At 36.7% G+C, this 26,645-nt stretch overlaps 1 protein-coding gene across 1 annotated transcript; it reads right to left on the bottom strand.

The window, feature by feature from the left end:
- Positions 1-24: 24 nt before the first annotated feature.
- Positions 25-26,645, bottom strand: chrnb3a (cholinergic receptor nicotinic beta 3 subunit a). The gene is made up of 6 exons (XM_067441729.1): positions 26,164-26,645; positions 19,289-19,440; positions 8,541-8,585; positions 8,345-8,454; positions 3,986-4,889; positions 25-1,667 (listed from the first exon to the last, which is right to left on the bottom strand). Exons 1-6 carry the CDS (start codon positions 26,222-26,224, stop codon positions 1,536-1,538), a joined length of 1,404 nt encoding a protein of 467 aa, XP_067297830.1. The 5' UTR covers positions 26,225-26,645; the 3' UTR covers positions 25-1,535.

Genomic DNA, 26,645 nt, shown 5'->3' with positions numbered 1-26,645 from the left:
GAGTAAAAGTCAATAGAAAACAAGTCACTGACAAGATTATTTATTAATTAATTTTGTACAATTAAATATATGAACAACATAAGACTATGATACAACAACCAGAAATAAAGGTCGGTGTCATAATCCAGTCCTTGCTAATAATGCCAACTAGTTGTGATCAGTTAATCCCTCCTATATGCTCTTACCATTGAATCAGCAACAGTTTCCATAAAGATCAAGGGCCTTGTAATAACATGACTTCATCCTATAAAGTAAGCATTAGCGCAAATGACAGAATATTATGATTTATAAATCCATGTGCCAAAACCAGTGCAAAGTTCTTTCTAAAAATCCCAAATAGTGGAAGATTGTACATACATGCGCTTTGACTTATGCATGGCCTCATCTGAAAATAATTTATATATGCATAATGCCATCCAAAGGCATGATACTACTGCATCTAACAGTACTAAACACTAGGAAAATAGATTATAGACTGTACAGAAAATATTGCCAATAAGATACCCTTTTAATTGATTATATTTACTAAAATAAAGTTATCATCCAGAAAAAAACATTATATTACATATCAAGTCATATCAACTTCATACTTTTCAACACTTCATATCAAGTCCCTTTAACTAGCATGAACTAACATTTAAATGAATCACTTAGTGCAATGCAGTTGTTGCGCACATACATATTTGCATCACATTTAAAATGCCTGCATTCAAATTACACTGTTGAATATTTTCTGACACAAAAACATAACCAAACCTTAACCCTAACCTCACCAATATCCCAGCTCAATAGCAGCAAGTGTTTGGCATTACAACATGAACACAATAAGTACATGGTACCTAACATTTATTATTATTGTTGATGTAAGTATTTAAATTTTATAGTAGTTAAAGACACCTAATACAAAACATGAACAGTAAGATTAATATACGTTTGTTAAACCTGGATGGTGATAATTTCTGATTTAAACTCATTTGAAAAAATAAAATAAATAAATAAATAAACTTAAATTTTCATTTTAATTAAAAAGTAGTGAATTAAATTAAATTAAAAAGCAGAGTAAATAGTTTTGTTACTGGTAAAATATTACTTACATAGACCGTGAACACATTAAACATGTACAAATATTTAATACATTTAAAAGCAATATGAAAAGCTTAAGAGATGTGGTTTCACCTTGTATGTCACAATGAAGTCAAATTATTATAGATCTTTAAAACCATGATCCTCTCAGAGTAATTAAACACAGATCCAAACCCCTCAACTTGTAGAAGCTGTCTCTTAGCTATGTGTTAAATGGGCAGAAGATTTATAAACTTCATTTCAGCTGAGTTTTGCTATTTTCAACTATTGAACACAGTATCTAGGAGGGAGAGCGAGAAGCTGAATTTGGAGCGGATTACAGATGTGGCTAGGCCAGAAAAGGACTTTCAGAAGGATTACTGCAATGTTGTGGGAACTACATATATTTCAAAGGAGTCATAAGAATGCATTTTTGGGCAAAGGAGATTTGGAGGCTGAAATCTTGTGGCTTTTTAAGATGTGCTGAGGTACATGCGCAGAGCCGGGGTGAAAATGAGGACGGTTCCAAGCACAGAAACCGTGAGAAAGACCCATAGGAAGATCCGGTCCAACACCTGAGCCACAAACTTCCAGTCCTGAACGACCTGTGAAACGGACAGACCCAAATACACTAAATACACAGCATGAAGCAAGCACACATCACCAATAAATCATTTGCATTGCATGAAAGCTGTTACTGGAAAGCTCTAAAAGACAATATTTTTATTTTTATTTTAATTGGATGAAATGTCAGTACACTCTTAGAAAAAAGGGTTAATTGGGGTTCTACATAGAACCATAGGGTTCTTTACTCAACTCCTTTTTATACTAAAAAGGTTATATTATGAGAAGAAAGAACCCTTTTGGCAAAAAGGTACTTTAGGCTATTATTCATTCAAACAACATTATTCTGCAACATTTTTGTAGTTGTAATTAAATAATTGTTTATTAAACTGTTGTAGTAACTTAATATCACATTTTAACCATGCTGATTTTTGGAGGAGAAAAACTGAAATGGCAACCTTCGTGTGATGACGTCATAAAATTAGAGAAATGTATACATTTTCTGAAACCCCAAATTGAAATTTGCGATTCATAAATGCATTTGAATACACTGAATAATGCAGTGAAATGATGCCAATAATATGAAATATTTAATCCGGAAAGGACAAAACAAATGATAATGAATGAATACCTAAAAGGTTCCATATAGAACCTTTTTCCTGGTTACAGAGAACCCTTAAAAAGGGTTAAATAGAAGCTTTTAGGCGTGTGCCCACCAGAAAATCTGCGGTTTGTTTTTGTATTGATTCTATATCAAATTGCTGATACAATGTAAAGTATTTGCTCTGGCTCTTGTTTTAAATCATTTTGCACAGTTATTATTGCTTGTCGTCATCTGTTGACAGGATGTGGTAGTTGGTCTATGTAATATTTGTCCCGCCCTTCCTCCACTGTGATTGGACGGCTGGGTTAAAATTGACAGTGAGAAGCACTGCGTTTTACTCAAAGCTGAACATTCTTCCATTTTTGGCGACCAGTAAAAAACACAGAGCGCTCAGCGCTAGATCGTGAAATACTCACTCAACGCCTCGTTGTGCTCCAGGCGTTCTAAAAATGCAGCGTTTCCATTCATACCAATTGAAAGCGCCAGCCAGCAGCATGAAAAAACTCTTTAGTGGACACACGGCCTTAGGGGTTCCAAATACGTAGCTCCTGATAGAACCTTTTCTTCTAAGAGTGTAGTTTGTAGAATAAATCAAATACGTTCATTTTACTCAATACAGGCCAGAAGTTTGGACACTTCTGGCCTGTATTTGTAATGTTTTTGAAAGAAGTTTCTTCTGCTTATCAAGCCTGCATTTATTTGATCAAATATACAGAAACATACAGTCACAATAATGTGATATATTATTACAATTTAAAATATTTGGTTTTGAATTTATTATACTTTAAATGATCATTTATTTCTGTGATGCAAAGCTGAATTTTCAGGATCGTTACTCCTGTCTTCAGTGTCACATGTGACATCCAGTCTATCACATGATCCTTTAGAAATCACTCTTCTTCTTCTTCTTCTTCTTCTTCTTCTTCTTCCGGCTTTTCCCTTCAGGGGTCGCCACAGCGAATCATCTGCCTCCATCCAGTCCTATCCCCCGTATCCTCTTCTCTCAGACCAACTACCTTCATGTCCTCCTTCACTACATCCATAAACTTCAGAAATCATTCTAATATTCTGATTTATTATGAGTGTTGGAAACAGTTCTGCTGCCTAATATATTTGATGAATAAAGGGTTCAAAAGAACTGCATTTATTTAAAATAAAAACATTTTCATATAATATAAATCTCTTTTACTATCAATTTAACACATCCTTGCTGAATAAAATTATTGATAAAAAAAGAAGAAGAAAAAAACGGACCCCAAATTACTGACCAGTAGTGTATATTGTTGTTACAAAAGATTTCTATTTTTAAAACATTTGCTTCTTTTTTTTATACTTTTTATTCATCAAAGTATTATAAAAAGTATCACAGGTTATGAAAAAATATTAAGCAGAAGAAAAAGTTTCCAACTATGAAAATTAATCATCACATTAGAATGATTTCTGAAGGATCATGTGGCACTGAAGACTGACTGAAAAAAATCAGCTTTGCATCAAATAAATAAATGATAATTTAAAGTAAAAATAAATTGAAAACTAATTATTTTAAATTGTAATAATATATCACAATATTTAAAAACATTCTGTTTTTTTTATCAAATAAATGCAGGCTTGATGAGCAGAAGAAACTTCTTTCAAAAACATTACAAATAGTAATGTGTCCAAACTTTTGGCCTGTACATATACATATTTTATACACACACACACACACATACACATATATATACACACATATATATTCATAAACAGAAATTTCACCTCTCTGATGAAGTGTTCCTTCTTGATGTGTCTGGAAATGTAGTGTACTGAGTGAGTGGCTTTCTCCAACAGGGCAATCCAGGCCTGGTTCTCATCTTCCTTTAACCCCACTCGTCCACCCCCTGCACTCTTCTGTTGCCCTTTTTTCATCCCTCGCTTTAGCTCTGGGCTCCTTAGTTCAATGTCTGGGTACTGATACCGATCAGTGTGCCCCCTCATGCAGAGCAGTCTGGGTAATCTCTGGAGGAAAAGACTCTTAACCCATGGAGCCATGGGATGGTACGTGGCAGACGAACGGTGATGGACATTGATGACAAAGACAGTTATGATGATCGAGAATGTGACGAAGATCATGATAAAAAGCAGATACTCTCCAATCAGAGGAATGACTTTAGAGGAAGATGGGATGATCTCTTCAATGACGAGAAGAAACACAGTGAGAGACACAAGAACGGAGGTGGAGAGGGAAAGCTTTTCTCCTTCATCCGAGGGAAGGTAGAAGACCAGCACGGTGAGAAATGACAGACCGAGGCATGGGATGATGAGAAAGAGTGTGTAAAAGAGAGGGAGACGCTTCAGTATGAACGAATACGTGACATAGGGATAGGAGTAAATGCCATCACGCCGACTGCCCCTCTGGCCGGTGGCATTCAGTATTTCCCATTCACCATTGTCAAAGAAGTCCTTACGGTCTACGTATGCGTCTACCAGGGTCAGGTCCACCATAGTGCCATCGTATGTCCATGATCCAAACTTCATTGAGCAGTTCTGCCTGTCGAAGGGGAAAAAGGTGACATCCATGGTACAGGCGGATTTATAGCTGGCAGGAGGAGTCCACATGATGGTTCCATTAAACCTTACAATGGCTTTAGTCATTAGAGACCCTTCAAAACGGCCGTCAGCACTAAGAGAGATGGAGATAGAGACATGATATTACCAACTACATTTTAAAATTTTTTGATGAAAATGTGAGTGGTTATTGCCCATTCAAATGTCAATGTCGCAATGTTCTGAGGTTCTGGGTGGTTGAGAGGACATTGCGGTCACTTGACAACACTTTGCCACCTTGAAATTAAAAGGTTCTATCTGGATTCTGAGTGGTTTTGAGATATTGATCTTCAAAGTTTTTGCATTCTATTTGACTTTGTAGATAAAACCCTTTATTTCCTAAATAAATTCCCAAAATGTATAAACTTAAAATGACAACACACTCAATGTCTAAGTGTGTCAAAATTGATTAACTCCATTTTGACAAAAATGTCAGATAGAATCTTATAATTCCAAAGTGATGACTATATAATAAGTAAACAATAATAAAATACTTACAAATAATTTACAAACTAATAATTTATAGTTAATTAATAGTTTATATTTGCAGTCTCTGCATTTAGGCTGTATACAAATAGTGGGTTTTTCATTCATTCCCACAGAAATTAGCACAAAATTATTTATAAAGTAGCTTTTATGCTTTATTAACAACTCATTAGCCATTTAAAATGCACTGCATTTTAAACCAGTTGTTTAAAAGTTGTTGTTAAATGGTCATTAGAAAAATGGAAACCTAGAAAATAGAAAATGTCATTAACTTTTATCATTGACATTAATTGCATTCATTTTAAGTGTTTACAAATATCTCTCACACGCACGCACACGCGCACACACACGCACTTCCCATAGGTGTAATGATTTTTATACTGTAAATTTTTTTATATTCTATCCCCATAAACACAACCTCAAATACAACTTTCTGCCATTTTAGAGAGGAAAAAAAATTCTCAACTTTAATTCTTTTTCTACTCTTCTAATAAGTATTGAAGACACTGAATATTAGCTTTGCCTATTTTTGCTTATCTGAATGCGTTATAGATCATTAGACATGATGCCATGGTATCCTGGAAGGACATGGTTTTCCTGATGAGATGCTTGTCTGATACACCGTTTCTCAACCATTTGTTCCTTCTCCTCGATTGTTATGTGATGTCAATCAATTTAATATCAATGTCAAATTGATATTAAAGGTGCACTATGCAGCTTTCGTCCACTGGAGGGCGCCTATTCAAAACAAATCGTAGTTTGATGACGCAAAGTGTGAGCGCAGCATCTTGGGAGATGTGGTCTTCTCATCACAGCCGGTGGAAAATAGGACTCGGGCAGAAATCACGTTCATGCATGCGGTTATTAACGTTACTGTAGTCTAAAGCAGAGCACGACCGAGTGTTGTGGACCTGAGCACAGCTGCTGGAGCGATTGTTAAACAAATACCCGCCTCGCGAATACCGGGACTTTTATTATGACTGGACGGGACACATTCGCCAGGCACCTGCACAGATCCGCTCTTCCGGTTATGATTTTGAGGTAATGTAGCTCTGTTTATCATATTAGATACATTTAAGTGTGTTTAAAACGATGTTATGACGGTACTCCGTGCGTTCAGTTGTTCACACTGCTAAGAGTAAAGCGCTCCTGCCAAATAAAAGCCGAAACCGAGGGTAACGCAAATATGACGCAATTGACAGGCGACTCCCTCAAATCCAATGCTGAAGCGTCCCTGTCCTTGGTTAAAATAGCAATTTTCTCACAATTTACAAATAGTTGTAAACTTCTGGGATATTGTAGGTACTCAACTGAACAAAATATATAACACCGGCCTAGTGGTTTTTGGATATTTTACTGCAAAAATACTACATAGTTCACCTTAAAATACAACCCACAGGTGTGATAAAAGCTGAAGCATACTTAGACAATAAATATTATCAATTCAATGCATATGGTAATATTTGCTATCCTAGTGTCAGTGTCTGCATTATTGCATTGCTTTCGGAGGCTTATTTTGAGAAAACCATCTTCTGCACTATACAAAACAAACAAACAAAAATCAAAATCAAGGTTTGTAAATAAAACCTAATGCGTTACCATAATTTTGTAATTATTTGTGAAATTTACTAGCAATTTCTGAGAATTATCATTTTTCAGTGTGGACTCTACTGAAACTTCCAGTAACTGGAGTCACTATTTATTAGTCAATCATTGGAAGTATTCATGGAAACTAGAGTTTTTTTGCATCCATATTTCTCTTCAAAGCATACAATTTCCCCACCCTAAGGCGGAGAGGGATCCCAGGTTGGAAGTTTACATGGCCAGTTATAATCAAGCTACAGTAGGCTTATTCAAGACAGAGTCTTTGTCTCTCTGAAGTCACATGATAATGCAGATTTTAACCTTTAGAGATTAAAGAGCCCCAATTATGCTTTTAAAAACGTCCCTAATTTTGTTTTTACTACAATATACATTGCAGCATCACCTTTCTTCTCCGTGTCTGAAACCGTTTCAATTAAGTCTCTCTAAACTTCTTGTTTCTAAGAACCCAATCTGCTCTGATTGGTCAGATGGCCCAGTCTGTTGTGATTGGTCAACTGCTTACAGTGCATGTCGGAAACAAAAGACTCATTACAATGATTGAATTTCAGCTCTGGAGCATTCCTCTGCACTTATGATCAAGCAGTAACAATGGTGTCGGTTTTACCAAATCAGTTCGAGTCCTGAGACTGAGAAAAGACAGAAAATGTATTTTTGTATCATGGGGATGAAAGACAACAATTCCCAGAATGCTTCGCTGCCCTGTGAGGCCACTACCAAAGCCACCGCTACTAAATCACTGGATCTTTCCCAATCTCATTCATTTTCATAAAATCAGTTCAGTTAGAGAACAGACACTACAATTAAAAACTGAACGTGTCTAATATAATGTGATTTAGCCGCTGAAGGAGTGTCATGGCACAAACGCAGCAGGAGTCAGATTACATTCATCATGATCAATGAGCTGAATGAGCTCTCATGATGAGAGCTGAGGTAAACGTGTCCGCACTCGCAGCAGTTTCGCAGCAGTCAGGAGAGAACACGATCATTCAAATATACTCCAGCGTTTCTACTGATACAAAGCCTGAAGTAACCCTTAAAGTGCATGTAAAGTGGTGCTTTAGTAATGCAGAAAACTGTGTCTTCTCAACATGTCAACAACCACATCCAGCCACATCTAAAGTTTTTGAAGACAGGTCAAAGTAAATGTTGTTCACAGGCAGCCAATGAATACCATAGGCACAGATTCTTACAAATCTACGTTGGATTCAGCAAGAAGTAAGAATATTTAATATACGTATAAGATATATAAAATATTACATGAAAGATAATAAAAAAAAGCATTACAGGGGACTTTAAATACACAATGTGTGTCATCTAGAACTGTGATGCATAAAACTGTCCAATTAACATTGGATGAATCCAAGATACTGGTACAATTTCATTGTCTAATATGAGCACCTATATGACTATATTTGGATAAGAGGTCATAAAAAGACTTACTTCTCATAAAGGACAATATCTGGTAGCCAGATAGTTTCTGAGGGCACTCTGATGGATGTGATTCCACCATAATCTTCTGGATTCCAACGAAGCTTATAGTCTGTCCACTCCTATAAGAAAGAGACCAATAAAGCATAAACCAAGAAGGTATTTTTGGAACGTGCTTAAAAATCAAAACCACATTTGTTTGGGTTACCTCCCACAACCAGACATTTGTAGTCATCAGCTGATTCTTTTCATCCTGAAGAGAGGAATGAAGAAAATGCTCAATGAAAGGTACATTTCCATAGTTGCTAAAATGAATTTACACCATACATGATGAACCACATAACATGTCTTAAATGAATCCAAACGCATTTTCCTCAAAGCCTCTAAAAAGCTCTCATCATTGACCTATTTGTGTCAAACAGATGATTAACTTAACTGTTCTTTTTATATGTGCAGCTCGAAAGATAGCATCCTGTCTTTTGTTTCATTAACTTGAAATTCAGACCCTGAATATACTTAAGACAAAATGGTGTGAAAATCTTCTTTCACCAGCTAGAAAATGTACACTGTCAAGTCGGGATTAAAAGAGGGTGAGCACTAAATATCATGTAGCGTTGAGTACAGCATATGGCCATCAGGTGGCTCTGCAGGATATTACATGTATGTATGTATGTATGTATGTATGTATGTATGTATGAATGTATGTATGCATGTATGCATGTACACACACACACACACACACACAATAAATACATACATACATATATTATTATTATTATATATATATAAAATTATGTTTCTGAATCCTAAAACAATTGCCCTAACTAAACAGGCTTCAAAAAGGCTTTTGTGCCAGTGAGCTTAGACATAATTAAGCAAATATTTATGACTAAATTACTTTGATTTTATAATGAATTGTTTTAGTAAAAATGTGCATTTATACGTTTATTTTAATAATTAAAGTTCCATTGGGTGCCATTGTTATTCTTCAAACAAACCAGTGAAAAACACGGACAGCATTGTGGTATATCATAGGCAGCCTTCAAAAATCAATCAGATTAAAGGCATCTTAGTTGGCAGGATGTTATGTGGATGTACACTAAATTTGGACAGCTTCCGACATCCTGCTTGCATAGGCCAAATTTGACACCCAAAGTTTCACTCTAAAAGAATTAAAGGTTTTAAAGGGACAGTTCACCCCAAAATCAATCTCTTTATGGAATGATCACATTTACAAACTGCACACACACATGAACTCCACATTAAAGTTAAAACTGCCAATGGGAAACTATAATGATATTAAATGAAATAATGACAGAAACATATTGGTACTGATCACAAGCAGCTTGAAATGTTCATGGTATTATTGATAATACGTCACAATGGCCAATACAGATAAAATCACTTCATTCATCTTTTTGCTCTTGTGAAATTAAAGAGCTCATTACACTCTGATTACAATCACTACGTACATTTGAAAACATACATTTTAGAAATCAAAACTCCCTCCCCAAATGCAACAAAAAAAATCTACAGGTTGAAAAAAATCTCCACATGTATATATCAAAATCTCTATTTAGTGTTCAGACACTTGCATTAGGCTGCCTAATCATGGTGATAAAATAACTAAGGAGGACCTATTATAGGCAATATCATTCTTGTGCAACATCCTTTCAATCAAACTATTTGTGTAGCATATTTCAGAATTGTTTTGTGAATGTGTTGATTGCTAAGAGGCTCTATTGAAGGATCATGGGACAGTCAAAAACTAATTGGACCCAGAAAAAAAAAATTCACAATACATGACTCATTTAAATAGTGACAGACTTGGCATGTACAACACTTTGTAAGCTTTTTTTATTATTATTGAAATAATTATAAATAAAAAGTAAAATGTAACTGTATTAACAACTTGTTTTTACAATAAAGAAAAACTGAGCACCAAAAAAGGTGTTTGCCCTTCTCTGATTCCTGTGAAGTAAGCATATTAATATTTCAAAGGTAAAAGATTAAACATTTACACATCATGTATATTTATTAACCTCCCACTATTAAATGGAGTCACTGTGACGTCAGCCCGTAGTTGGAAGTATCCCATGCAAATGTGTTCATACAGTAAGACATAATTACTCACACACTTCCTGTACAGTGCATTATTGCATGATTTATGGATTCATGAACTGTTGAACTAACCCTGTCATTTGATTTAACGTGGGCAACTGGCATTAGCTTAAAGGCATAGTTCACATAAAAGTGAAAATTCTGTGATTATGAACTTTCTTTGCTGCAAAATGATTCTTTAAATAATTATTTGAACAGAGTATAGGCTAGGAACAATGAGAGTAAATAGTGACCAGAGGGCTTCTTCTCACACCACCTTACACTTAAATAAAATAAAATAATCACACTGAAAACCCTAATAAGTTGATTGAACTCAATTGATTTGAGTAAACTCGTTCCCTCAATTCAATTGAGTAATGGAGTCTCCCAAAACTTGTATATTTAAGTCCACTTAACTCACGTTCTCTGTACGTGCTCACGTTCACTGTACTTAAATTGTTAAGTTCACCAAACTGGGTACACCAGAGGTTCAGTACACCATGCTGGTTACAACCAGTCAAAACTTCAGCATGCATTGCGGCATGAATAAATTATACATCTGAATTGTGACACATTTTCTTTTATTCTTACTATTTGCTTTTACTTTTGCCCTTTTGTTCTGATGTTTTTGTAGCTTTTTTTATGTTCAGAGTTGATCTGTTTATCGGATAAAAAAAAAAAAAAAAAGTAATTGTCACCATTGTAGAGATTCATACACGGATTCTTGATGTCTGTGCATGTCTAACTAATGCCGTAGATTTAAACATTTTTTGCACAAAAAATAAAATAATTAATTGTTCAATTACCACAAGAGTAAAGAATCTTATGGATATTTTTATTAATATTTCAAAACTATTAATAACTGCTTTTTCAACCAAAGCATTAGACTCTGCATGAGATCAGGAATTCTGCCAATACATGATGATGTTATTATCATCAATGAATTAACAACATAATTTGATGATATTTTCTCTTGACTTTGTGTTCCTTCCCGAAAGTGTCTCACAAACACAAAACAGCCAGAGAAACATTATATTATAATATTACACAGTCAAGGGTCAAGAGCCCAACTAAAGCAAACACTTATCTTCATCATGGTGACTTCAAACAAAACTATTATTTCCATTAAAACAGAAATAAAGTCAGTATGGTTAGTTACAAGTTAGTTCACATATTATTATTATTTTAGTAACTTATGAATTTTTACTTACCGATTTTAAGATTGCACACAATTAAAAAGTCTCCATCTTAATTTGAATCAGCAACAGAAAAGGACCGCCTTTTGTAAATGTCCTCCAATCAGTGAATTAGTTCTCGTTTCCAGACAGAACTCCTTGAATGGCCAATCACATCAAAGCAAGACCAGAGCGAGCTATTTTAATTAATTATGATTTTGAGTTCATTCAACTTGAAATCTTAAGTTTATGTATGTTGTAGGTTAATAAGTTATACTAACTTATATTTTTGAGTTTTTGGACTAAACTAGTAATATTAAGTCAGGATTACTTGATTTGTTTAAGTAAAGACAACATTAGGGTTAACAGTGCAGGTTTCCAATTGAAATTTTTTAAGTGACTGATCAAATTTAAATTTCTCAGTTGGCCGAATTGAATTTCTGTGAATTAAATTGCACCAATTAACAGAATTAAAATTTTCAATTCGGCCAACTGAAATTTATTGATGTGATCACTCACTAGAAAATTTTCAATTGGAGCCATTTATTTTTTATTTTTTACAGTGTACACCTCCTCAACTGGCTTTACGCTATGCTTATTCACAATGGCAAAATTTATAAATAATGAATTTCTGAATATGTCCACATAAAATCAACAAGCATGGTATTTCTAGGGCTAATCAACATAATTCACAACCATCCATTTTACAACTGGTGATTGCATAAGGTCTAGACGCAAATTTTCAAATATTTTAAACCACCCAAACCTCAAATCTAATCAGAATTTCTAAAAATAATTTATGGAAATAAATGTGTTGTGTTGTGGTATGGTAAAAATGCATCTAGTAATATTACACACACAAACGTTTCCAATAAGGTTCTTGAATGCTCAGCAGGATCAATGCATGGGTCATAAGAGAAGATGAGAATGGGGGGAAGAGGGAAGGATGGAGAGAGAGAGAGAGAGAGAGAGAGAGAGAGAGAGAGAGAGAGAGAGAGAGAGAGAGAGAGAGAGAGAGAGAAGAGAGAGAGAAGAAAGAAAGAGAGAAAGAGAAGAAAGAAAGAGAGAAAGAAAGAAAGAAAGAAAGAAAGAGAGAGAGAAAGAAAGAAAGAAAGAAAGAAAGAAAGAAAGAAAGAAAGAAAGAAAGAAAGAAAGAAAGAAAGAAAGAAAGAAAGGTTTAACAATACCTTTATTTTTACATTTTTAGAAAAAAAAAAACACTACTATAAATACATTTGCCTTCTTACTATTATAGAGTCGATCCACGTGCGCTGTTCTAAGTGAGCTGGTCGATAGGAATTAAGTTTGTGAAGTGTAATTACATGGACATGTTTTGTTTTTGTTTTTTTCTTCTCTGTGGCATTCAGTGTTTTCTTCAACAACGGACCATAGGAGATTCCAAGTCACAGTTCATCACTTAGCACAGCGTTCGTGACTCGACGAATCGAGACTGTTTTCCAAGATGGCGCCTGTCCGTCTTTTCTTATTAAACTGTTTGTACACTTACGAAGTTCTCAATGCTTCGGTTTGCATGTTGGGACCCTCATTATGCTACCGTGTTAGTGTGAGGCTATTTTGAGCCTTGTTAGTGGTATCAACTAGCGATTTAATTTCACTTACCCTGTGCCCCATAGACAAGCATTATAAGCTAATCTGTTTTTAGAGATAAAACTCTTTACATTCGATTTTCATGAAAACGCATCCCAGAGAACGATCTACTCTGTAACCATCTGTTAATTACACATAGGTTCATTTCTCACCAGAGTTGTCCTTTAATTGTTCACCACAAGACTAGTAATGTGTGGATCCCTTTTAGTAAATAGGGTCCATTTTGATTTTATGAGGACTTGCCTGTGTTTGACTATGTGCCTCTGGGTAAACAATAATATACACAATTAGTAGGTTTGTTCAACGTTGGTTTCATCTGGAAAATTCGAGTTCTTATTTTGAACTTTAGACAAGCATTTGAAGAGTTTCTGGACAGCAAAGCAGCTGACAGCATTTGGACAACCGTTTTTAAGTCAGTCACATAGGGATTATATTAAAATTAGTTTCCACCGCAGAATAAAACACTATTAAAGGAAGTTGCGACTTTTTAATCTCTGAAACTGTGAGATATAAAGTCAAAAATGTGATTCATAAAGTCAGAAATGGTATATAGGCTAACCATGTAATTGTGACATTATATCACAATTCTGACCTCTTTTCTTAGAATTTTGAGTTATAAAGACGGAACTGCAAGCTATAAAGTCCAATTCTGAGGGGGGAAAACAAATATATATTACAGTTCCATGTTATATTTTTTTAAACTGTAGTCTCATAACTGTATCTTTATAATCTATATGCTATTTATTTATGTTCTCCATTTGAAAACATTAGACTTTGTAAATGTATTTAGCCTGTTATATGCTGTTGTTATAAACAAATTAAAAATTGTATTATGATGTATTATGATACTATGAAACATGTATTATGAAACTACACTAAAGCAGTAACGTTTTAGAATGTTTTCTGCTTTTTCCCCCTCTTTTTTTATGTGCTAGAATTATTTTTACATGCTATATTTATTAACCGTCTGATTACCATAACAAATATTTTATTTATAAAAACACTTTAGTAACAGTGCACACTTTATTTATTGATGTAGAAGTGTTTTTTTGTTTTGTATGCAAGGAGGGAGTAAAATTACAGTATCTAAAAACTGTTAGAGTGATAGTTCACCCACAAATAAAAATTTCCCTCGAATCATCCTATGATAATCTAGGTGTATATGACGAACACAATCAGCGTTATATTAAAATATGTCCTCACTCTTCCTGTGCCTGGATATGACCAACACATCCCTGAAGGGTCTGCAGAGATCGTGTCAATTAAACTCCCCCCTGTAGATGCCATATCGACATGACATCCTCAAAAAACATGTCTCCGGCATGACGACTCCAATCTTTCAAATAATCTTACGAATATCTATTTACCTAATATGACTTAAGACTTGCAATGTTGCCAGAATTATAATCATACACCGTTGTTCGTTGGCCACACTGTCAGAAAAAAAGGTACATTGCTGTCACTGGGGCTGTACCCTAAGGTACAAAACTGAAAAGGGTCTAATATGTACCTTTAAGGTACTAATTTGCTCTCTTAAAGTACTGATATGTATTTTTTAAGGTATACTAATATGTACTTTTTAGGAGTGAGTAAGGTACAAAGATGTACCTTTTCACTTTTGTACCTTAGGGTACCACCCCAGTGACTGGCACCCTGACAGAGCCTGGTTTCTCCCAAGGTTTTTTTCTTCATTCTGGCCGTGAAGGAGTATTGGTTCCTTTCCACCGCTGCCTTTGGCTTTTGGCTTGCTCAGTTGGGGACACCTAATTTCCAATCTGTAGGCCTATGTATGGGTCGCGACAACAACAACAACAAAAAAAGAGTGTCGCTCTTAAAAAAGTTTGAAAACCACTGCACTATATGATTATTGAAATTAGCTGGATAAAATCACCGTTTTCACCAAAGCAGCTGGAAAGCAGAATCAAATTTGGTTGCATTATCTTCCTGTTAACATGAAGCTGTTTTAAAACAATTGGACTTGCAAAAAGGGCTATATAAATAAAGGTGATTTGATTCCAAGCTTTATAATAGCAATGAATAGCAGCACAAAATTTGAAGCCTGTCCAAAAAGTTTATCCATCCATTATAAAATGAATCCACACGGCTCCGGGGAGTTTATAAAGGCCTTTTGAAGTAAACTGATGAATTTTTGTAAGAAAAATATCCATATTTAACACATCATCCAGCGGACTATCTTCCGTATTCAACTTACGGAAAAAGTGTTCTGGCGCGGCGAAGACGTTGGATGTAACGATTTGAACTGCGAGAGGTGCTACACTTTCTTCGCAAGTTGAATACGGAAGGCAGTCTGCCAGAAAGATATATATTTAACTTCATAGTGTGTTAAATATGGATATTTTTTGTACAAAAACACATGGAGTCGCTTCAAAAAGGAATTTATTAACCCCCAAGAGCCGCATGGACTACTTTTATAAATTAAAAATTAAACATTAAAATTTGTCAATCTCTCATTCACACAGAGTGGCATGCACTGACTGGCTGTTGTTATTTTTTGCTTATCATCGTTATCAATGTCAAATTTAACCCCTTGTGTGTCAAAGATCGCAGATGGCCCCAGATTACTTTTGTTCAACATTCACTGTTCATTAAAACATAACTCTTAATTTAACTGGACAAAATCAGTATCATCAGAGAGATTAAAGACTCCAGCTTCAATATTTGAACACTGCTTATGATAAAACTGGGTTGCAGTGACATTAATTTCTTAATTTATGTCAGGAGTGCAAAATAATCGATCCGTTATGAACAATATTTTGAACGGATTATCACATCCATATGAATTCTCTCTCGTCTGCAGCGGTTCAGTTGTGTCCACACAGCTCGGAAAGAACAGCTTTCAGTTCAGCTCTTAGTTCAAAAGTGCTCACATTTGGAGAAATATTGATTTATCATCACATGTTTACAAATTAATTCATCATACAGAATATAATTTCTATTCATTTCTCACTGCCAGATCTGAAAGGGCTAAAGCATGCACAGAGCTTACGCTGTCTCTCCTCGTCCTGATTTGTGTCAGATATGAGTCATCATGTGTTCATTTGCTCACTGAGCTGTCAATAATCTTACGTGCTCAACACTGCTCTGTCTCTGTGAAGAACAAGCCAATTCTACATTTCTACGTGCAAACTAAGAATCTAATAAACACACGATAACTATGGAATAAGGTTTTTGTGTGATTGTTCATGTGATTTTGGCTATTTTATATCAGGCCATCCTTAAAAATATTCTTGTTTGCCGTAACCCGACCGACCCTGTCAATTTAGGGCCGACTCAATTTTTAATTTTTTTTCCCTTTTAGTCCGACCGACTTGCCGGTTGTAAATTGGCTTTAAGACCGACCAATTTCTTTTTTTACTTTTCAAACAACTAATACAACAGTAATAAAATAATATGAATTATATTTTAGAGTATTATAAATGTATAAATTGCCTGGGCCATACAAACGAAGGCTACGTTCTTTCGTTTATAGAAAAACCCGTGACGTCATCTATGTTTACACTATGGTTAACGGATGTCACACTATGGCCTGCACGTGCGTTCGTTTCGGCTCGGCTCATACTCTCATTCACTGTGATGTTAGACTGTTAAAGCCCTGTCGGAGATTTCGCCGCATTGTGTGACAGGAGTCAGGACCATGGACACGTTACACACACCAGGCAAGTGCACTGCAGAGGGGAGGGCTTTAAGCCCCTGCCCTTTTTGAAAATGAATCAAAAGTGCCCCTCTCAACATTTATCATTACTAGCCTATATTGTGGCGAATAAAACAACGTTTTATTATAACAACGTGTACAAAACAGTAACAAATGGCGGAAAAGCCGTTTATCTTGTCTCTGTCAGTATGAAATGTCGTTGTCATAACGCGTTGCTATGGGTAGCGTGTGTACTGCTCGACCCCAGCGCGTGGTGGGAGCGGCGGCACTGGTTGTAACTTGAAAAATAATGCTTTATGTATGGTTCTGTCGATGGATACACGTGCACTACAACAGCGATAATAAAAGAAAACGTGGGCAAAACGGTCTATCTTTGTAAACTGTGTTCAATGCATGCGAGTGCTGCCGTATGACCAGTCATTTTCGCCATCATCACTCAGTATATTCGCCAGAAGACGCGAATGAGAACCTCTGCAGTGAGAGAAGATCTGTCTCTGTGCGCAGCGCGCGCACGTCTCACAGGGCGCAAATATTGAGTTCTTTCAAGTCTTGCGTTTGAACGGATAAACTCACACAAAAAGTGTGTCAACATGTCGATCTTGATGAGTATCCATCAGACAGTCTATATCCCTTAAGAGAACTTTATACAGTTGAGAAAGACGAGCATATCTCTGTATTAGGTCTTAAAGGGGCAGTAGCCTTTACTGCTGTCTGTCAAACAAAAGATAAGGACTCACTCACTGCTCTTGATTGAATAGCTGGTTATAGCTACTTAATTAATTGAATTCATAAAAACAAATTTTTGCTTTTTAATATTCAAATGCACTAGTCTATATCACCAGATGCGTTGGTCTGGCAAGAAGTGCAAGCCACTTCAGAGACACAGATAGTTGCGTGTTCTGAGTTAACACAATCGAGCGTAAAAATAAGAAACATAGCACAGGAAAATGTGCGGGAAGACAGCGGGAAGACAGCGGGAAAAGAGCTAAAATACGTGAGAAACCCGGAAAAAAAGGGAGGGTTGACAGCTTTGAGTCAATGACAGCTAGCTGGTGGTTGGACCCTTTTCTTAAAGAATGCACCTGAAATTTATGCAATAAACATGTTTTTGACAAATATTTCAATTTGTTTGTGGTCTATATAGCCTGCAATTAGCCTACACGCCCGAAGGCACGGCTTGAAGACCCAGTCAGTGATGTCACGATATGCCAATTTGTTTAAATTCATACCTACGTAATCACCATCACCAAAAATTAACTTTTTTTTTGTATTAAAATTTGGAGAAAAAAAAATAGACCTACCTACAGACCCTTTTTAAAAAAAAAGTACTGTTACTGCAAACCAAAATATTTTTAAGGATGGCCTCAATAATGTGTAGCGATTAGCTCCATATATATATAAATATATAAAATATCATTATATATAAAATGATAAATATAACATGTTTTAACATCACCATATGAATGAAATCCCCCTTATATCGTGACAGGAAGCTAATACAAACACTCGATGGAGGTCTAAAGTGACATTGAGTGAAAGTGTCATTTTAATCTCTTAAATTGTGTTATGTAGCTTGATGCTAACTGAAGCTCTAATGCACCTGTTGGACAAGGAGCTGTGTCTATTTTGTTACAATAATTCACATAATGTGCTTTTAGTTTTTTTAGTATTTTTAGAAAAACTTCAGATAATGTGTGGACTACTGTAAATGGATTGAGTGTGCTGTTAATGGGCCATTTGGACAGGCCATATAGTCGCTAGATAAAGAGAACAAAAGATTCACAACAAAATAGTAATTAGAATTAAATCTCATACACTGAAAGAAGTAAAACAATCGTCAAGTGAGCACATCGTAGCATTATTTGAGCTGTTCTCCTCGGCAGAATTTAGACAAAAGACTGAAAATGAGGGTCTGCAGGCCAACAACATATTTGATAGCATCTCTCTAAAAACAAAATCCCAACATGGTCTTAGAAAATGTTCCATAAAATTCAGAGTTTTGGACATAACAGCTTCAGATTTGAAATGAAGCATGACTTCACTTTAGTTGTGGTTATAAGTTGTTATACTACATTCACATAATATTTTTATACATTAAGAAAATTATTTTTTTATGTTTTAGCCTATATATCTCCATATTAATAACTGTCTTGAGTAATTCGGTATTATTGTAGTTATGTGTATATTCAGAATATCTTTTGAGCAGCAGCCTTTTTACTGTGGTTTGTCAAAAAATAGTGGGGGGGGGGACAGGCAAGGGGTTAACACAATGTAGATATGAAATTATAATCATCCAGCCCTGTGTGTGTGTTTAGGCATTTTGTGACTTATTTAACTTATTAAACCCTTGCTTAAGACTTATTTGACTTATTTTACAGTGGATATGTGCGTGTTTCTTACCACATCCACCAGCTGGGAGATCTTCAAACCGAAACGAACAGTAATGGTGTCATTGGCGTGAAGGACAGGTCTCACCCACTTCTGATAGCCCCGGAAAAGATTCCTCAACAAAGTGTCCTCCATCTCAGCCAATGAGACAAACTCTTCAGGAGCTAGAATGAGAGGGTGGAACGATTTGAGAACAATTTAGAAAAAAAAAAACTAAAATTAAATAACATCCTCAGGTGGCATGTGGTGATAAGGTATAGTATAATCTAAAGCTGCATTGCTAATTGTCAGAGTTGTATAGGCCTATAAACATATCTGCTGGTTATGTAGGAAGTAGGCCCACATTTGATTTGCTGTCTTGAGTAATCACACGTTAAATTCAGACACACTCTCCCACGAGTGTTAGATGAGCACAGAGTCATGAAGTGACAGCTGGCCCAGGCTCCACAGAGTTTCTTCTGCTGACGCAACCATTGCAGTGACATGATGACCTCAGACAAGAGCACTACAGAGAGCATCAGGAGAACAAGACAAGCTCACAACCCCACACACGCACACACGGGATGGGCATTTTTCTCCTTTTTTACAAGTATTAAGGTGTGTGTGTGGAGGGGTGGGGGTGGGTGCACCCGCATTCTTCAGCTGGACATTCATCACATGCTAGAGCAAGACTATTTTACTAGGATAATGGCTGCCTCTACTATTTGATCAGGAGCTTATCTTTTGTGTTTGTGATGTAGCGGGCTTGTCTTCGCTCACGTTTGTTAAGCTTTTACAACCTAGACTTAGGCTCAGGGAAAGAGAGAGCATTCTACATAGCCAGGGAAAACCCAGACAACTTCCGGCAAATTCAGTAACTCAGCTACTACTGAGAATGGTCTGGTTTTAACCAGGCTACAGTCTACATCCCTGGGCACCTGAATCATGGAGCAAACACCATGTTGAGGCAGGGGGTGAGGCCTGGAGAATGGAGACTCTATCCCGAGGATGTGGAGGGAGTTCGGCCAGGCGTAAGGAAATCTATTTGAATCTTAAAGGGGTCATATAATGGTACATGCAAGGGATGCTCATTTTGGTTCATTTTCCCGACCGACAACCGATGCTCATTAAAGGGGTACTTCAGCGCTGGGAAGATGATTGTATTTAAACTGGGTCATTAATGTAGTAGCAATGTGAAATTATTTTTTGAATTTGGTGCTTTCTAGACTGAGAAAAGACAGAAAATGTATTTGTCTCATGGGGATGAAAGACAACAATTCCCAGAATGCTTTGCTGCCCTGTGAGGCCACTCCCAAAGCCACCGCTACTGAATCACTGACCACTTTCCCACCACCGCGTTCATCTTCATAAAATCAGTTCAGTTAGAGAACAGACACTACAATTAAAAACTGAACGTGTCTGTTCAATATATTGTGATTTAGCCACTTAGTGGGTGTCACAAACGCTGCAGGAGTCAGATAACATTCATCGTGATCAATGAGCTGAATGAGCTCTCATTATGAGAGCAGAGATAAACGCGTCCGCTCGCAGCAGTAGTCCTCAGCGCATGTTCAGTCTGGCACGTTTTCAGGTCATGCCTTTGGAAGCTTAACTTTTAATAGGAATTAATTGGAGAAGTTGAAACACTTACTTTGCTCCGCCGGCCGCTCCTTTTACATAAATGTCTGCAGCTGCGAGCTGAGCTGAGAGTAGGCCTAAATGCCTTCCGAGATTCTTTCAAGACATAGGTTATTTAATTCCGATTACCCAAACAAACAGATTCAGAAGGTGGTCTGAAAGCATTTCAGACAAAACCGTACAAGTGTAAATGCATCTGGTTGTTTAAACCACGTGTAAATTTTACTCCTGGCAAATGGTTAAAAAATAAACGTATAGATAGATATGATGGTGCTGCAACACGCATCGCTGCAAATGAGTACAGCAAGCCGATGCAAATGGCCGTAAATGAAACTTAAAATAAGTCTTAGATGCTTAAAAACACAGTGATCTTTATTAAAAAAAATAATAAATGTTCTTACCAGTGCTTAGGTCACTCTCTCATATTGAGGATGAAATGAGCTGCGGAAAAAAATCATCTTGAATCTTTTGCTTTCGTTGCTGTGAACTCTGTTAAATATAGGCTATACTGTGTTTGTATATATTGAAGATCTGATTTATAGGCTAATCATTTTGCGGAGGTGTGAGGTAGCTATAAGACAAACTGCATGTTAGTGCATGTTAGCTCGTTTCATTTGCGAGCCGCGTTGCGAGCTGTATCAGCCTGCCTTAGCAAGTCAAAAATGCCTTTTTACTGTGGAGGTAATATTATATCTATGGATTTTATTATAGGCAAGACAAGTAAAGAGATTTGAGAGTTTAAATTGATTAAACTTGGTTAACTCACTGTCGGCCGCTGGTCGCTTGTTCGTCACTTAAAAAAATTTAAACTTTAATTTAACATTTTTCTAAATTAACTTCACAAAGAAACTAAATGAAATTAACTGCTTTGACATTAAAAACAAAACTGAACTATTTTAATGGCTGCAACAATGTAAGCCAACACAAAAAACATGGGCTCCAGTCGGACTCGGGCAGAGATTTTTGATAAGCTATCGGACAAAACCACACTACGAAAAGCATTAAACAAGGCTTCATATGGCAGCAGTGCCTGGGGAATACAGACGCCTCGCAAGAGCGGTCGGCCTCGGGAAGCAACTTTCATTTGCTTTCCTCCACCAGTCAGGAGCTTGTACTAGCCTACTGCTGTATTGTAATACCGTGTAGCTTTTTTTGCACGTAACTTCGTCACCCTTTCTGTCGAAATAGTCCCACACAGTAATATGCTTCTTTCCCATCGTTTCATTTCGCGAAATATGTCTGTGTCGACACGTGTGGTTTGTTGCATGTGTCGGTGCACCCCATGAGAAAAAAAACAAAAGCAAAAAACCCTTTAAACCGTTTAACTGATACCGTTAATCGGTCAAAATTCTTACTACCAGTTAACGGTTAAATGGTCAATATGAGCATCCCTAGTACATTCACTTCTAGAAGTTGATTGTATGGAAATATGTTTTGGCTGCGCCTGTACAGAACCATCCTATAATGATAAAAATCCATGCAGTGTTTTTTTTTTTTTTTAAATCTCCTTATGTTTTCCCCCCTTGTCAAATTGAGCCGTCCGACCATGTGAAATCACATTGAAATAATGTAAACTGTAGTTCCAAGAAAATGTATGCATGCACTCAAGTTCACAGTTCATTATACAGTATAATTTCATAATTCTTGTGTAGGCAATTATACAAAGAATAGTTCCAGTCCTTGGCGCTGATTGGTTAACTTGAAACAACGGTTTATACACACACACACAAAATGTGACAAAGTACCACCAAAAACCTAATTAATAAATAATTAATAAATAATGATAATAGGTTTTCTGTGTGTCATGATAATTAGCCATTAGAAAGGTACGATCATTAGAAGGCTGCTTTTTGTACATTGAATTATTTTATTCATCTCTTCCTCCTCGTTTTTGTCATTTTTTCCTTCTCTCCTTTCCTGTTACAATTATCTTATTTACTCCAATAAATATTTTTTTAAATGTAGATAAATGCAGTATAACAGTTTGTTTTCATTATATAAAAATTGTGTGCGCGCTTAGGGGTTGGGGTTCATAAATGTCTTCTGAAACGTACCCTCCACCATTAGAGCCATACCATTCTGTGCTCCACCACTAATTACATTTTTACAGGATGTAACACCCATTGTTGTTGAACAAACAGCCTTACTTTCTTCCTCGTCGAAATCTGTCATGATGCCCTGCATGGCAAAAAAGGCTTCTTTGGCTATCTTTGGGAAGCCTTTTTGTATTTTTTTATTTTATTTTAGCAGGGCTGTGGGTCTTGCAACAGCAAGTATATGAAATAACATCATAAATAAAGACTGTGTACAGGGCAGGCCATTTCTCCTGGGTTTACGATTCATCTAACTAGGGAGTGGACAGGGATGTGTAAATCAAAAGACAAGAAAAGGGAGGAGGGTGAACGAGGGTGTGAAAAACAGACAGAGTGTGTTTGTAAATGCATTTTGAAGTATATACAGAGAGATAATTTTAGTCTGTTTAAAGGGGGGGTGAAACACTCAGTTTCAGTCAATCTCATGTCAATCTTGAGTACCTATAGAATAGTATTGCATCCTTCATATCTCTGAAAAGTCTTTAGTTTTATCATATTTATAAAAGAAATATAGGCTGTACCGAGTCTTTCCGGAAAAAAACGAGCGCCTGGAGGCGTATCATGTGGTGACACGCGAACAAAGCGGTGACGTCCTCAAGCGTGGAGAAACCCATGGCTATCTCAGCTAATACAGATAATGATCCACAATCAAATCTGAGGCAGAAATAAATTGAACAGGAGAAACGGCAACATCAGGACGTCCGTCTCTGTGGCATGTACTGTATTTAGGGGCCTGTCAACATTTGTGTGTCTTTACTCGCAGTGTATGAGGACATGATTCGGTTTATGGACTATTGTATGCGACTAGACCTTAGAAGTAGCAAGCAAAACGGTTTTGCACGTCAGAATCAGACTAGTGTAACGTTATACAGAACAACAATGGAGTAACGGTTAGCGCATTTGAATGACGAAGCACGCGATCGTGTCGTTTACTGATGTTTACTCATGCGACGAGCCAATAGCAGAGACATTTGAAGCAGATTTACTCACCGGCTGCTTCCAAAGCAGGACCGAACCTTGATCGCTGGGACCGCTCCGTCAAAAACACACTTCTTTGGTATGATTTGGTGAAGTCCTGTGACAGCAGTGCCATGGAAATCCACTTTGAGACGCGACTGAAGCAATGCTTTGAAGCTTCCCGTCATTTCAGCGTTCAAATCGGTTCAAATGCAGCGCTGCCTTCCCGGAATGATGTGCTGAAGCGTTGAAGTCGCTCGACGTCACCCATAGGAATAAAGTGGAGCGCGGTGCGCGACATAAGTCTTCACGGAGGACTGGATCTGCAGCTGAGAGCAGTGTTTACGGCGTGCATTTCCTCTCTCTCGCTCTAGTCACGCGCGCGCGCACCCTACCGGGAGAAGGGCCCATACAAGGACCTTCCGTTCTATTAACGTCAAGTAGACCCATACTCGAAAAAAACTCTCCGAAACTTGTGAGAAACCGGAAGGAGTATTTTTGACACAGAAATACTCTATTAAACGTCCAACATTAGTTTTTGAAACTTTGTCTATGTTTAGGATGGGAATCCAAGTCTTTAACAGTGTAAAAAGCTCAGTATGCATGAAACAGCATCCCCCCCCCCCCCCTTTAAGTCTGTTCAGTGTACTGTAATGAACATATTAAGATTTTGTAAGAAAAGGGTTGTGTGTGAGGTTTTTTTTCTTTTTCATGAGTTCCTTTTTCCTCTAGAGAACAAAAATTACTGTCCATTGCATCAGGATGTTCAAAGCCACTTTAATGCACTCAAGACATGCTTCAACTCATAGAATATTACAAAACGAGCAGAAACACACACTCGCTATGAATAACCGTCTTAGGACGTTTTCATTTATCTGTTGCAATAGCGCATTAAATAGACTCTTAAAGGAAATTTGTCCTTCTTACAGTATCAAATAAAAAAAAATTATGAAAGCCATGGATTTATTTGCATATCTAGGTGGACAAAGTTCACAGACATGACCTCATTGGCCACAAATTTGAACAGACGACCTCTTCTCCTCCCCTACAGCAAGCCATCTGGTCAAAGCAAGCTTTTAATGTAAAAAGTAGTTTGGGTACATTTTAGAGCGGAGTCAAAAGACAAGAGTCAAAATAAGTATTTTTATGACGCTACAGTCAAATGATCCTGCTTTGACTTCTTTTGAGACCAATTGTGTATAGGTGCAGCAGAAATTAAACAAAAATAACCAGCCATATTATAATTAAAAAGTTACTTGATATGAACTTCCTTTAGGAATTGTTGCATACAAGTAAAATATCATACGCTCATCATTATTAGCTGTTGTACTGAATATCTGCATGGCAATATTATAGCATATGGACATGTTGATATTCAAAACAACAGAAAGATTGAAAATGTATTGCATTTTGGCCTTGTGTTAAAGATATGAAACAGCATGTACAAATTTCCTTAACAGCAGAACTGCAATTCTGTGAGTCAACGAATGCCAAGTTTGACAGCAATTTCCCCTTCATTAAACAATTTCTCTCATTCAAAAAAATAATAAAAAAAAAAAAATTAACAGAGAGGAAGGGAAAAGCTGTCAAGTATTTCTCTCCAGAGTGCTACTGACAGATAAATGAACATCCAGTCCAGCAGCTCCATTTTCAGATTAAAGCTGCAGATGAGGAAACTCTGCCTCGACATTGATAACAACCCCATATCTTCACTTTTACACTCTGCCAAACCCAGTCAAAACACATTATTGTGCATTATGCTTCATTGTGACACTATTAACACATGACAATCAATGTGTTGCTTGCCTGTTAAAATCATTTTTTTATGCTTCAAAATAAAGAGTGGGATGGGAAACCAGTATGATTGTATTAGCCTACTTTGAACAGGTCACACAACATTACGCTCAGTGACCCAATTGAGGGCGCTAGAAGTCAAGCAATACGCGTAAATTAAACATGAGACAGATTTTATTTGCATCATTCAGGGTTCAACGCACTGATAAAACGGAGGACGCCTGAATGCTCTGGCTTCATTCTGATAATTTATGAATCGCCTAAATTAACATTTTAAGTATCATTATATTAAAACCAAAAGCACTTGCATATTTTCAACAATGTCTTAAGTAGGCTACAACTGGGAAATGGCATTTAAGCAGCCACACAGAGAAATGCAGGAAAAATCTTAAAGATCATTATTTTTTAATACAGTAGATTACTCACCCTCTATCGTTGCATAGGCTACTGCCATAACGAGCAAAAGACCGGAGATTTGTAACTTCATGCTGTCTTTCCCGGCTTCAGGTCCTTCGTGCAATGGAATTATTTCATGCTGTTTGAATTGCGAGTCCCTGTCATCGACAAAGGGGGGTATGAATATGCTGTCCTTTATTCATACGGCCGGACACCGGGCCGTTTTGTAAAACGATCAGATGTACTGCAACCTGCAGTGTGATAAAGCTATGAATTAATAATCAACGAAGTGTTTTGTTTAGCCTGCTCCATCCGAGGCGAAGAAGACGCTCTCACTCCCCTCCAGTCGGCGTTTACGTGTTGTCGAAAAAGATGCCATTCATTGGAGCAGCTGCAGCGGGTCAGGGTGAAATGAGCGTTCGAGAAGGGGAGGGGATAAACAACGTCTGCGAAACCAAAATGTACTTTACGTAAAGACTTTAAAGACCTAGTTCTCAACTGTTTTTGCTTCA

The sequence above is a fragment of the Pseudorasbora parva genome, chromosome 4, assembly GCF_024679245.1.
Source record: "Pseudorasbora parva isolate DD20220531a chromosome 4, ASM2467924v1, whole genome shotgun sequence".
Classification (NCBI taxonomy): Eukaryota; Metazoa; Chordata; class Actinopteri; order Cypriniformes; family Gobionidae; genus Pseudorasbora; species Pseudorasbora parva.
Note: the sequence above shows the minus strand (reverse complement) of the source record. Positions and strands in the feature narration are given on the sequence as shown.

What these genes read in the sequence shown, in the direction of transcription:
- chrnb3a (XM_067441729.1), bottom strand. Translation starts at nt 26,224, where the DNA reads ATGAAGTTACAAATCTCCGGTCTTTTGCTCGTTATGGCAGTAGCCTAT. An exon ending in AGCCTATGCAACGATAGAGG is followed by an intron (nt 19,441 to 26,163) that starts GTGAGTAATCTA and finishes CTCTCATTCTAG; the next exon opens with CTCCTGAAGAGTTTGTCTCA. An exon ending in TCTCCCAGCTGGTGGATGTG is followed by an intron (nt 8,586 to 19,288) that starts GTAAGAAACACG and finishes TCCTCTCTTCAG; the next exon opens with GATGAAAAGAATCAGCTGAT.